The sequence below is a fragment of the Vollenhovia emeryi genome, unplaced genomic scaffold (genome assembly GCF_000949405.1).
Source record: "Vollenhovia emeryi isolate VEMERY1.0 unplaced genomic scaffold, V.emery_V1.0 DF939129.1, whole genome shotgun sequence".
Classification (NCBI taxonomy): Eukaryota; Metazoa; Arthropoda; class Insecta; order Hymenoptera; family Formicidae; genus Vollenhovia; species Vollenhovia emeryi.
In genome coordinates, this window is record NW_011967237.1 from 409178 (window position 1) to 422724 (window position 13547).

Genomic DNA, 13547 nt, shown 5'->3' on the forward strand with positions numbered 1-13547 from the left:
AGATCGGCTGGCCGTTGAGCGCCCACTCGATCTGTATCGGTTGATCTCCCTTCAAAATGGTGCACGTCGCGGTGACCGTCTCTCCCCAATTCGCCGGCTTCTCACTGAGTACGAAAGGCGCTATCTCCGGAGCAACTAAAGTGGATAAATGGACCGATCGTATAGCGATCTGGAAATTAATCTAATCTACTGCGAATTGCTCTGACGTAACATTGACAATCGCGAGTGCAGCAGCACACGTCCTTGCGATCTGACAACGCCTTGAAGACCGCGATTGACCATCGACGACGATTTTAGAGAGGGGGGGGGGGGGAGCGGGAAGAATAATGGCGGATAATGAACGTTGATGGGACGTGGAGGACAGATGAGAATCTCTCGGGCGAGATGTACCGTTCACGGCTAAAGTCGCTGAATAACTGGTCGCTCCGGCTTTATTCGACGCCGAGCACGTGTATTCTCCTGCGTGTCTCGCGGCCACGGACTCGATGCTGAGGATGCTATTCTTCCGCGTCGTCGCCAGGATATTAATGTCCGAACGATCCGGCCGGATCGGCTCGCCGTTTAGCGCCCACGTGATCTCGATTGGTAAATCACCCTTGAGGATGGCGCACACCACGGAAATGGAGTCGCCCCAGTTGGCTGGCTCCTCGGCGATAGCGAACGGCGCGATTTGCGGTGCGACTGAAACGGGTTCTACGTGTTTTTTTCCCCCTCTCTCTTTGTTTTCTGTGCAAACCGTCAATCATCTTGACAACGTAATTACCTGACGAGGCGAGACTAGAGAAAGATTTGAAGAGGAAGAGGAAATGAATAGAGTTGTCAGAATAGCTGCCGTTGTTGCCGTTACTCTTGCCATTAGACGTCCGATTATGCGCGCGAGTCTTCGATCGGTGAGGAACGGGAGGGGAGAACAAGGGGGGGAAGAACGATTCCAAGACCAACATTGTTTTCTAACGATTATCGTAGATACCGTTGACTGTCAACTCCGCGGAATAAGTGGTTGCGCCGGCAGCATTGGAGGCAACGCAAGTGTAAGTGCCCGCGTGACTCGGGCTCGCAGAATCTATGGCCAGCAGGCTGTTCCTCTTGGTAGTGGTCACGGATATTCGATGATTCTCCTCGATAGGCATCCCGTTTAACGCCCATGTAATCTCTAGCGGGATGTCCCCGTTAACCACTGTACAGACCGCCGAGACGGAGTCACCCCAATTCACCGCCCTGTCGGCCATTTCGAAAGGAGCGATGCGCGGCGGTACTGTCAAGGTCACAGAAAAGCTACTTCACACCAGACCGGGAAATAACGCGCGCGCGCGTGCGAGAGAGAACACGAAAATTGCGGAACGTGAAAATCCGGGCCGTCCGGGCTCTTTCACGATCCTCTTTTTGAAATGCAATTTGCCGGAGAGCTTGCCCCGATGTAGACCAATGAAGGAATATCAATTGATATTTTTACTTCAACTACCGATCGTTGTCCGTCACATCTCAAAGCTGCGGGGGCGCATTACCGTACACGCAATATTTTCTGGGTGCCACAAAGCGCTGAGAGAGAGAAGCGTAACCCGGGTATTCCGTGCGTCCAACCAACCACCCAACCGTCATTGATTCAAACTGGATAAGCGTACCGTTCACCGAAAGAACCGAAGAGTGGGTAGCGGTTCCGGCCGTGTTGCTCGCAGTGCACGAGTACTCGCCCGCGTGTCTTGCGGCTACCGATTCGATCGTCAGTTGGCTGGCCCGTTTCCTACTCCTGCTTATCACTATGTCGGGATTGTCGTAATTGTGCTCGTCGAATGCGCCATTCGCGGTGTCGATCGCACGCCCGTTAAACGACCAGATTATGTCGATAGGCAGGTCGCCTTTTATCACGGCGCATTGAACGGTCGCCATCTCACCCGCATTGGCAGCTTCGTCACCGAAGGTGAAAGGCGCCAGTTGCGGTGCGACTGTAACCGCGAAGGGCACACTCGTGAATCACACGTGGGAGCTTCCGGAGTGGCACCTGAACACTCGCGGCAAGATAACGGGAAACGTTCGCCGAGTCAAACTCAGAATCAAATTGGACGATTCATATAAAACAGCTCTTTTGTATCTTCAGAGGGGAAGTTCGGGAAGGGATGAGGGACGACACTTCAATAGAGGACATCGAACAACATTGTAACGATACATTATATAAAGCGATACGGGAAAGAAGACTCAAATGAAAAGAGAGAACAAAAGGGAAAAAAAAAGATACATGGGCCATCGTTTCGCTGTCACTGCGGGATGGACCGTATATCGTCGTCTCTGACGATAATCTCGCTGCTGTGGTACTTTATGTCGCGCAGGATTATCGTTTCGACGACGACAGTGAGCGCGAAGTGCGGTGATTACTCAATTGATATATTACTGCGGAGACACAAGAAGTTACAAAAGAATATAACGAAACTGTATATATACAGGTGTGAGGCAGTAAGTTTCTTTTTATATATACGAGCGCGGTACCGTTCACCGAGAGTACAGCGGTGTGACTGTCGGATCCGGCGGCATTGGTCGCAGTACATTTGTATCTTCCAGCATGTCTCGCCGCCACTCGGTCGATGCTCAAGAAGCTGACCCTCTTATTGGTCGCGATATTAACGTCCGGCCGACTCGAGTCGATCGGGATGTCGTCGAAGGTCCACATCAATTTTACGGGGAAGTCGCCCTTGACGATCGTGCAAGAGACCGACAGCATCTCGCCGGAGTTGAGAGGATCGTCGCCGAAGGAAAACTGAAGGATCTGTGGCGCGACTGCGCGAACGACACGGCAGCACAGACGGGGAGGATGTAACGAAAGACAGAAAATGTGAAAGTGACTGATGTAAGGATAACAAATGGTACATTTTCCTGTACAAGCGAAAGTTATGGGAGCCAAACATTTTTGGCACCTGTTTAGTAACACAACGAAAGAGAAGGACGAAATAAAAGTATCGGTAGAATTTTTATGTTATTAGATTGTTAGTAATATTTGTGACAGGAAAACATTATTGATTAATGGTGTAAAAGAGGCTGTGTGTTCGTGTCTGTAAATGTTTAGTGATCAGCTACGAGACAATCGATCTTGAATGATGCTTCAGGAAAATAAGGAAGATGCATGAGATAGACACGGGACGAACATTCATTTCTTCCGTGATAATCGATTGCATGTACCGTTTACAGCCAGATGAGCCGTATGTGTCGTGGCACCAACGCGATTGGACGCAGTACAGGTATAATCGCCGGCGTGTCGGGCCGCGACTGATTCGATAGTTAAGACGCTGTTCTTTCGGTTCGTGCTGCCTACTATTACGTCGGAATCGTGACTGTCAATCGGCGTTCCGTTAAAAGTCCAAGTTATCTCGATAGGCTGGTCGCCCTTCGTGACGGAACAGGTGACTGAGACCAGCTCGCCCCAGCTGGCCGGCTCATCCCCGAAAGCGAAAGGCAGTATTTGCGGGGCAACTGGAAAGAGCGACTGGGAGAAACGAGACAAGAAAGAGCATCGGTTCGTGATGCAACGTATCGGGGGATCCCCGTGAGCGCGTAATTCGGAAGCACTTTAACGTGTCTCGATTATGACGTCCGTCTCAGCCAAATGCGACACAGACCGCTGGAAGATGAAGTTGGTATGGCGGCGGAATATGTATCTTGTGTTATCGTCAAGAGATCTTTCGGCAAGGACTCGGTGTGGGTAACTCGATGGATGGGGGGTACTTGGGGTTCGTGACGATAAATTATGTACAGCGAGTCTATTGCAACGGGACTCGTGCGGAGTGGATTAGGGTCATACCGTTGACAGTCAAGGTTGTCGACCGACTGACGGAACCAGCCAGATTCGACGCGGAACAGGCGTACTCTCCGGCGTGGCGTGCCGAGACGCCGTCGATGCTGAGGGTGCTCAAGTGCTTGCTGATTCTGGTGATCGTGATACCCGTGTCTTTCGACGCGTCGATCGGTACGCCGTCGAACGACCACGATATCTCCATGGGCATGTCGCCCTTCAGGATCGAGCAGGGCACGGACACGGAGTCTCCCCAATTGGCGATCTCGGCATTGAAAGCGATTGGTAGAAGCTGCGGCCCGACTATAACGGTGTCGTCAAATAAAAGAACATGCTTCATTACCGAAAAGGATGCAGCGGTGTCTGCGAGATCGTGGATTACTCTCGTGGTGACTCTAACAGACGCCTGTGCGTTAGTCAACTACCCATCGAACGGTCGCATCAAAGCTTTCGGAGGATTCAAGTAGGCAGAGGATCCAACAACATCGACGCGGAGGAGGCGTGACAAACGGGGAAGGGGAACAACTATTGTGCTATTTGCATGGTGTCTGTGTGCAGGGGACGAGATAAAAGGTGACAAAACGCAACTGAAGAATGAAAAAGACTGTGTTCTCTAGGAACAGATAATCCCGAACCATTGACGGTGAGGACGGTCGAGTGGGACGCCGTTCCAGCCGCGTTTTCGGCGGTACAAACGTACTCCCCCGCGTGTCTCGCGGTGATGACCGAGATCATAAGCATGCTAACGCGATCCGCGACCTTCTTCGCGAGTACGCCGGAGGAACCGCCCATCTCTTCTCCGGGATAGCTCCAACGTATGTTCAATGGCAGGTCGCCGCTCGACACGATACACTGCAGATTCGCAAATTCCCCGGCGTTCATCGGTAGCTTCGTGAACGCGAACTCCTGAACGACCGGCGGCACTGAAGATGGAGGAGCGATGTATGGGTTGTGTACGATTATACGCGTCCTGCGTCAATGTGCCACGCTCGTGGATATCATAGACATGTTACGTTCAATCTCGAGCTTCAGCCGAACTATTGCGACTGTGCGACTCTCGCAACGAAGACGTACGATTTTCTATCTCAATTAACGGAACGCTGAAGTCTCATTTCTTTCTCCTAGATATGCAAACTCGATATTAATGCCGCGGAAATCTCACCAAGAAACAATGCCTATAACACGCACGGACGCATGACATTTGTTGCTACGCGAGACGGTCGCGCGATGGGAGAAGAGATCTGAATTGAAAACAAGCGCATCGGAATTTTCTTACTAACGATTCAATCGGCCACCGCCATACCAACTCCCAGGCTTTCCGCGAATGCGTGTCCTCACTGTGGATCGACGTACGTTTGCACTACGTTATTAAGTGGCCGTCAACGGGATCGTCCGCATGCGTTTCCGAATCCGTGCCCGTGTCCTACAGTCGCACCCTTTAGAATCTACGACACGTTCCCTACACGCGTGAACGACACCCTCGATAAGCAATTCGCCGGTACCTCCGGCACGGTATCACAGTCAATGTGGGACAGTGCGACATAATAAAGTTTAGTGGTGGCTATATAACAGACACGACAATCCGCTGTAAAGAGAGTAGCTGCAAATAAACGTTTACTATTCTAATATTATCATAGTTATAACATCTATCTCGCTGATCGGTCACTTTGTTGGCTGCAAATATAAATATATCCTATGTTTTCGCAATTATCGAGGAGACACGTTTAACATATAATTAATTACTAATGGAACTTTGATTAATCGTTTCGCGCATATTTCTGCATATATTATATTATTTATGCTAAATATATTTAGGATGATTATATTAACGATAGGGGATAAATTTCTCTTTTATTCTCAAAAATATTCTACGTTACGTTAGAATTTTCATCACAGTATTAAACAAATTTTTCATTAAAGCTCAATTCTCTTCAATGTGCAAAAATTCTTTAACTTTCAAGATATCGAACTTTATAATGCATTGAATAAAGAAGTTGTTTATTATAAGGATTAATTTATCTGTTATAAAATTTTTATGTCACATTATGCGAGGGAATGCTAAGAAAGTAAAATGTCGAACTTACCCATGACTTGAACTTCCAGTGTTCCACGTGCGCTGTAACCTTGTGCATTGCGTGCCACGCAAGTGTAGGTCGCCTGGTCGCTCATTCGCTCGACATTCTCGATGATGAGTGTGCCATTGGGGAAGACCTTTTGCTTTCGATTGATCGGCAGGACCCTGGTGTCTCGTTCCCAGACGATGCTTTCGATCGGGTATCCAGCAACGGGGCAAGTGACACGCAAAGTTTCCCCAGCAACGATGGCCTTCTTGTCCATGTGACGAATGAACGGCAAACCATAAACGTTGAGACGGGCAGAATGCTCGGCAGCTCCAACCTGTAACAAAACGCATTGCACAGATATAGAAGCACGTTCTCGGCAGATTTAAATTGACGAAGAGATTTATTGATAGAGAAAGAATGATATAATATATAAAAAATAGATTACACGTTTGTTTATGAATAACTGATAAATAAAGTTAAAATAAGAAATGTCTATATATTTTTCTCATTAAAACGAAAAAACCAACCTTTGACGCAGCAATGCACTTGTAGAGACCGCCGTCATTGGTATGAATGCTCGAAATATTCAGATGCGACACGACATCACCATTGACCGTGACGTATTGTCCCACTTGCAGTCTCTCGGTGTTCGACAACCGTTTTCCATCGAGTTCCCAGGTAATTTCGGGGGTGGGATTCCCGCTGGCAACACACTTCAAAAACATGCTCGGTCCTGGCTGAAGGGTCTCTTCGGCGAAAGCTTGACGGATTTGCGGAGGCTCGACTGTCGATAATCAAAGAGACGAAAAGATAATTCCATTGACAGTCATAGCGTTACCTTTTATATTCGCACCGGTTCTTCTAATTAATGAGTTCATATTCATTTACGAATGTCTCACTTCAACAAGAATTAGATACAGTGATTTGTACCAAAAAAACTTGTTTCATTAATTCGTGAAAAACTTTATTTCACGAAATATAAAGTTTCAATTAAGTTAATTACAGAGATGTAGTAAATTAACATTGTTACAATTGCTAAAAATTCTCACGAATTTAATGAAATAAGCGGAGAAAAGTCTAATGAAAATTAAAAACTCACATCTTCCACCAAGTTTTAATTCTGCCGTTGCCTGCGCGCTTTCCTGATCATTTCTAACGAAGCATTGGTACATCCCCTTGTCCTCCTTCTTCACACTCTCAATCCTCAGCACGCGATCTTCCAATCCAAGGGGCTTTCCATCCTTGAGCCAGGAGATAGTTTTGATCGGGTTGCCTTGGACGGTGCAGGTGAAGGTCGCCGGTCTTCCAAAGTCGATGGTCTGCGTACTCGGCTCGATCTCCGCCGTCAGAGGCGCCGTAACGGTCAAAACGGTCTCCACGCTCTCGCCACCGACGGAATTGTTGACGATGCAAAGATATTTACCGGAATCTTCGACTCGGGCTTCACGGATGATCAGAGTGCCGCTAACCTGGCGTACGCGCTCATTCAGCTGGACCGGCTGACGCCTCGACGTGCCCTCGATGAACTTGTACCATCTGAAACGAGAGGATAAAAAAAACTGCCGATTTTCGCGCCAAAGCCGGAACGAGGGCCGCTCGTTCCGTACCTTTATGCTTATACAAGTAAAGAATTTATATCGCAAAATGGAACAAGAATATATCAATTCTATTCATTTAATCAGTTTTACTTTTTACCGTGAATTGCTCATACATAAAATTCTTATGCAAAACATTCTTTATGCGGGAGTACTTTCTTGCTATCTTTGCTGTAACAAGTGGCCTATACAAAGCTGTAGCAGGATAAGAATGAGACACGAGACTGCGAATTTGTATAAATTGGATAGCGGACAACACCGTTTGCTCCATTCTACGCTACTATGCCTTAAATTCTATACACGGGGCTTTGGGCGTCTCTGGGCACGGCCTTCCGTTTCTTCCACCGATCTGTCGGTGTCACATCTCTCACGCGAAATAATTTCACACAAGAACAAAATCACAATTCAAGAATAAAACAAGACAAGTTTCTACTGTAGCCTCACGATCGGGAAGCGATGCAGGCGGGGCGCAACAGAAGAATAAAGACAATGGCGACGACAAAAGCAAAAGAATATGTAAAATGGTATTCGCGTGTCGATCCTCGGCGCGATCAAGTCCCTAAGGGAGAAGGTGAGGGGCGATTGCAGCGTGAAAGCAAGTACGAACGATTATACTCGATTCGTGATACGCGATCGTTCGCAACGGCGCTCGTCGCTGATTAGCCTAGGCAGGAGGAGTGTAAAAAAGAAACGTCAATAATTCACAATAAAATGACGTAACCAAGCGATCGCAGCAGCAGTTTTTTTTTATGTGGCTGTTGGAGGCAGGTGCTAGAGTGCAGGGTCACTTTCATACTTTTCTAAGCAACAATATCTCTCACACGTAACAATGTATGTCGCGATATAAAGTCACTTGAAAATTCCTTCTCCAGCATTGATTAGCCAATTCCAGAACCGAGGATTGCGAGATATTGCCGAGTGTACAATCACAAATGGTGGCGGATGGTGGAAAGGCGGGGTCGGGCAGGGAGCAAAAATGGTGGTGGTGAACTGGCGGTACGTTTAATGGCGATGGTGCAAATGGACGACGTGAAAAAACGTTAAGGCTCGATCCTCCTCAGTCACTCACACACGCCCAACGTGTACATGAACGAGCGATCCACTTGTTTACCTTTTCTCTTGAACAAGTGAGAGAGAGAGAGGGTGGGGAATGAATTAATTACGAGCGGATGAACGGAGGCACGAGAAGGTGGCAAGGACTTACCAGCCAAATATTGTGGGACTTATTTGGAGGTGTGCAGGTGTAGGGCAACATTGACCGCCCCATTGATCGGGTGACGCCCTCTCGGACCACCCGGATCAGCACCGAGGATACCGGGGGAGCAGAGGGCCCGCATCCTTTTCGAGGTCGCGCTTCCGTCACCTATCTCGAGGGTTGAGGGGAGGATCCAGTTGGCACTGAAAACCAACACGTCCGATTGGCCCCGGATCAGGGATATACATTTCGTCATTAGCACTATCGTGTGACTCGTGTAATATCGTGTTGTTTAGTTTACGTTATTCGGAATTCGAAAGGCCATCGAAATCATTGAGTCGTCGCATGAGAATCGGGAGCATCAGCTTTTTTTCAGCCCCTCTTCCAAGCTCTGCTCTAATCTACGCTCTCTCTCGGTTTCTCTCCCTCTCCTCCTCCTCCTCCTCATCCTCCTTCTCCTCCTCCTCCTCCTCCTTCTCTACGTTCTCTACACTCTTTCGCTCACGTTCTGTACCGGGTCTTAAAAATATACTTGTATATTTCCTCCCTGGATTTCACAACGTTATCCTATCTGTTTATGTTAAAAAAAAAATCGTGTCCGTTCTTTCTCTTTAATTGCCCCTGTCGAATCTTACGGTACCGCCACCCGACACGGGGTAGAGGGTAAGGATGGAAAATATTAAAAGTGAATACAGGATCTGTGCCCCGCGGAGCGTGAGACTACATCCAAATCAGGGAGAAGAGAGATCTATACGGAGGAGTGTACCTAGTTATCGGGGCAGGAAAGCCTTGTGCCGCACACGCCAGCGCCAGAGACTCGCCCTCTACCCCGCGGTACTTAAGGCCGTCACCAGTCGCCTTTGGGGCGGTACGACCAGACGGCTCTGAAATAAATAGATCGCCCAAAGTGTCAGAGCTTTGTCTCTCCTCGTAACGTTTCGATTCCACCCTATTTCTTAATTGCACTCCGGAAACGGTGTGCGACGTTTGGATTTAAGCGACTAAGAGTTTCATTATATACATACCCTATCGCCATTGCGCTCGTTCTGGCTTAAGTCGATAGAATTTTTGCATGCAATCTACTCACCTGACTACGGGTGCCAATCTTGCCAGATGGTGAACGATTTCGAATGCAATGTCGCAATGTGTTTACGTCCGATTATTTATTGCATGACGCTCGTATCTGAGCAAAAAGTATCTAAATAATATAATGTAATGTCTCCGAAGTTTCTTTCAAGTTTGCATTGCGCTTATTCGGATGCCAAACACAAGCGTCACGCGGTAAATGTTGAACGTAAGCTCGTTATTAGCTGAATTCGCGAAATTGTTGACTCACGAACTCCTTAACTTGCGAAATAATGCGCTATGCCCATCTGTGACTCTCACTCTCTATCGCTCATCGAGAACATTCTCACGCGGGCAGTCTACGTATTTTAATCCGTTCGAGTACGATTCGCTTTACGACGACGATGACGAAGAACAGAGGAAAAATACGCGTACAAATCGGCACGGAGGAAGACTTCTAAAGTCTACCTTGTAAGAGGTACAGGGTATCCCTGAAGTGAATGGCTCAATGCGATATCCTGACCTTCAACAGCCAGGACAACTTCAAATCCGAACCTCTTGCCCGACGATCGTGGCGCGATTTTATTTGTACCCTCTGAAATAGCATCGTGAAAAACACAGAAAAGAAGGTATTTCAGCGATCTTTGCCAATGTACCTCATCAATGGGACAGGAAAACCCTGAGTTGCGCAGTCCACGGCCGCCATACCCGTCTTTGGTACATCTATTAATTTGCCACCCTCGTAACGTTCACCAGCAATGCGTGGCGCAACATTGCCGGTTGGTTCTGTAAGCAGGGGATCGGAAGAAACAATACGAACTAGCGTAGAAGACATCTCATTTCTTCAATTGGACCTTCCCGTATAGTTGTATCGCAATTTAAAATGAGATATACTCGTACAAACGTTGTCTATACTTTGAAATTGCCTGACGCACGATTCTAACTCGCGTCGTCTGTCACGCGACTTGTGAATGCTTGTACCTGAATGCAGGTGCTGGGAAACCCTGAACAGGACAAGGTAGGCCGACCGTCTGTTCGATTAGGATGTCCCTCCTCAATCCGTTCACATCCTTGTCTCGTACATTCGGACGTACACTGCCTCGCGGCTCTGCAATAGCGCAAACAGTGGGCAAGTGGAGAACGCGGCTCTACCGTAATCATCGTCATCGTCGTCGTTATCAGGCGCATTGTTGGCGCACAGCACGCAGCACGCGGGTTTGCGGATGGTAAAATGTGAAGATAACGATTGATAACTGTCTCGCATTCTCAAAAACCACATCACCGTATCCTAACCCATCAAAGTTTAAACATTCCTTTAATCCGATTTTACTTGATGCAATTATCAATAGATTTGAAAGAATTTAAATAATTTCACGAATTTTGAGAACAAATTAGGATAATTTGCAGTGACGATTTATGTTAAATTGTTCGAGCTTGCTCACCTGAACATAGGCGACGGGCTGGCCTGAGCCTCGCAAAGCAACGTCACTGCTTGACCCTCATTTTTCACCATTTCGTCAAATTTAGATCTAGGCGGCAATCGAGGCGGACTACTTCCAACCGTTTCTAAAAACGAAAAGGGCGAGAGGTTCACCTACCGCGGAATCAATCGATATCTTCACACATATGTTTTAATCTAATATTAGTACACGATCGGCAAGATGCACTTCTAATTTCAGCGAAAGCAAATATCATTGTTCCCTGACGAAGACTTTTAAAAATTACACAACATCTCTATGGATTCAACGTTTCTAATAGTTCTTTCTTGAAAAATCTTTTCTTGAAGAGTCACGAGTAAATTGGCTTCTTTTACATGGCGCGCACACAGTTGCCACGGGCATAAATTTTATTTAGAAGCACCGGACCTTTTATTTAATTTTCATCCCGAGGAAACTCTTATCAACAGCCAACATTTGCTTGGGGCTTACGTCGGCGTACCTGAAGACAGGAAGTGGATTCGCTTGAGCCTGACACAGCATCGCCATGGCAGTTCGCAACGCGATCGAGAGGACAGTTATTTTAGCTGTCGGTGGCACTTTCGGTGCTGCGCCATTTACTGGCTCTAGATACATAAACAATAAAGCGATGAAACGGGTCAAGGTATTCGGCGTGTCGCCTAAGCGAGCAAAGCTGTCCTTCGTCAAGAGAGCGGTATGTCGAAGGCATATCTTTAAGCGCGAGTAAAATTGACGAAACGGAGGAGAGTCTCCGCTGTGGAAGCATACGAGCAGTAAATTGTAATATTTGTAAATACCTATAAGCTGGAAGAGGGTGTCCCTGCGCGGGGCATAACATTGTTACAGCCGCTCCGACGACGCTTGCGAGAACGTCATATTTAGACGTGGAAGCGACTCTAGGCTTGGCACCGTTTACGGGTTCTACAGAACGATAACGTTACGAGAGCTGTATCGAATGGGCAACAAACAGGCTCTACGAGAACATTCAGGCTAATTAAATATGTGTCGATGGACTGACCTAAATGCGGGAGCAGGGAACGCCTGAGCGTCGCACAACAAACTGATTTCGGCATCCTTCGTCACTTCGAAGGAATTGGATTTTGCCGTTTTGGGAAATTTTGGCGCCACACGACCTGCCGGCTCTAATGCGCGTGAATTTTGTTACTTCTCATGTCACACGTATGCGTCCGAACAGAACGCGCCACTGCCGTGCTACAGTTTTTATTTAATAATTTATTTAAGTAGACTGAGAAAATAAAAATTGCGTGAATGCACGTCACGGATGCCAATAAAATACATTGATATACAATACATGGACTGACCTAAATGCGGGAGCAGGGAATGCCTGTGCGTCACACAGTAAACTGATTTCGGCGTCACTCGCCACTTCGAAGGAATTGATCTTTGCCATTTTTGGGAATTTTGGAGACACTCGACCTGCCGGCTCTAACGCGTAAATAAAGTTTGTTATTTTCCTTTAGAGTATCATGCGTTTGAACGCGCCACCGCCGTGCAATATTTTTTTTATTAAATAGTTTATTAAAATTAAATTCAGAGAGAAAACTGTGTTGTACAAACAGAAACAGAGCTAATTAAGTGTAGTAATAGACCAACCTAAACGCGGGAGCAGGGAATGCCTGTGCATCGCACAGCAAACTTGTCGCGGCACCGTTCGCTACCTCGAACGAATCAATTTTTGCCGATTTCGGGAATTTTGGAGACACGCGACCCGCTGGCTCTAATGTGAAAACAAAATTTATTATTTTTCTTAAACTGATATATTTGCATCTGAGCAAAACGCGCCACCGCCGTGCAATGTTTATTAAGTAGCCTACTAAAACTAAATTGAAAAAAAAAATGAACAGCACAGCGTAGATACAGAACTAATTAAATATATCGATGGACTGACCTAAACGCGGGAGCAGGGAATGCCTGTGCATCGCACAATAAACTTATTACAGCACCGTTCGCCACCTCGAACGAATCACTTTTTGCTGATTTTGGAAATTTTGGAGACACACGGCCTGCTGGCTCTAATGTGGAAACGAAATTCGTTATTTCTCTTAAGTACGTATCCGAGTCAGGACAGGACGCACCACCGCCGTATTAGACTTTTTATTAAATGATTTACTAAACTTCAATTACATAAAAACGTAAGTCGTCAGTATAGAGAATATTAAGTGTAAATGTAATTTTAAAAGGCTTTGTAATTTTTGTAATTAAAAATTCACAAATTTATGTAAATAAAATATAATCATTTGACTATAGAAAACACAGAATCATACAGGGTGTCCTGAAATTCGCGAATCAAAATACCATAGCAAGAAAGTAGTCGAAAAAATAAATTAAAAAGTTATTTGCCATTTTTCGTTCCGAGCAGTAGTTTTTTTAGAT

General features: G+C 46.7%; 3 protein-coding genes across 3 annotated transcripts in view; all 3 read right to left on the reverse strand.

The window, feature by feature from the left end:
- LOC105568377 (Down syndrome cell adhesion molecule-like protein Dscam2) overlaps positions 1 to 13547 on the reverse strand; it is a 72911-nt gene that overhangs the window by 20045 nt on the left and 39319 nt on the right. Inside the window, exons 8-10 of the mRNA XM_012024008.1 lie at positions 6941 to 7377; positions 6369 to 6625; positions 5863 to 6175 (exon numbers count right to left, since the gene is read on the reverse strand). Of these exons, the coding sequence (XP_011879398.1) occupies positions 5863 to 6175; positions 6369 to 6625; positions 6941 to 7377 (1007 nt within the window). The remainder of the gene's footprint in view (positions 1 to 5862; positions 6176 to 6368; positions 6626 to 6940; positions 7378 to 13547) is intronic.
- On the reverse strand, positions 951 to 1462 carry LOC105568375 (myopalladin-like). Its single transcript, XM_012024006.1, has one exon. It carries the CDS (start codon positions 1227 to 1229, stop codon positions 951 to 953), a length of 279 nt encoding a protein of 92 aa, XP_011879396.1. The 5' UTR covers positions 1230 to 1462.
- Positions 4288 to 5837, reverse strand: LOC105568374 (Down syndrome cell adhesion molecule-like protein 1 homolog). Its single transcript, XM_012024005.1, has one exon. It carries the CDS (start codon positions 4658 to 4660, stop codon positions 4304 to 4306), a length of 357 nt encoding a protein of 118 aa, XP_011879395.1. The 5' UTR covers positions 4661 to 5837; the 3' UTR covers positions 4288 to 4303.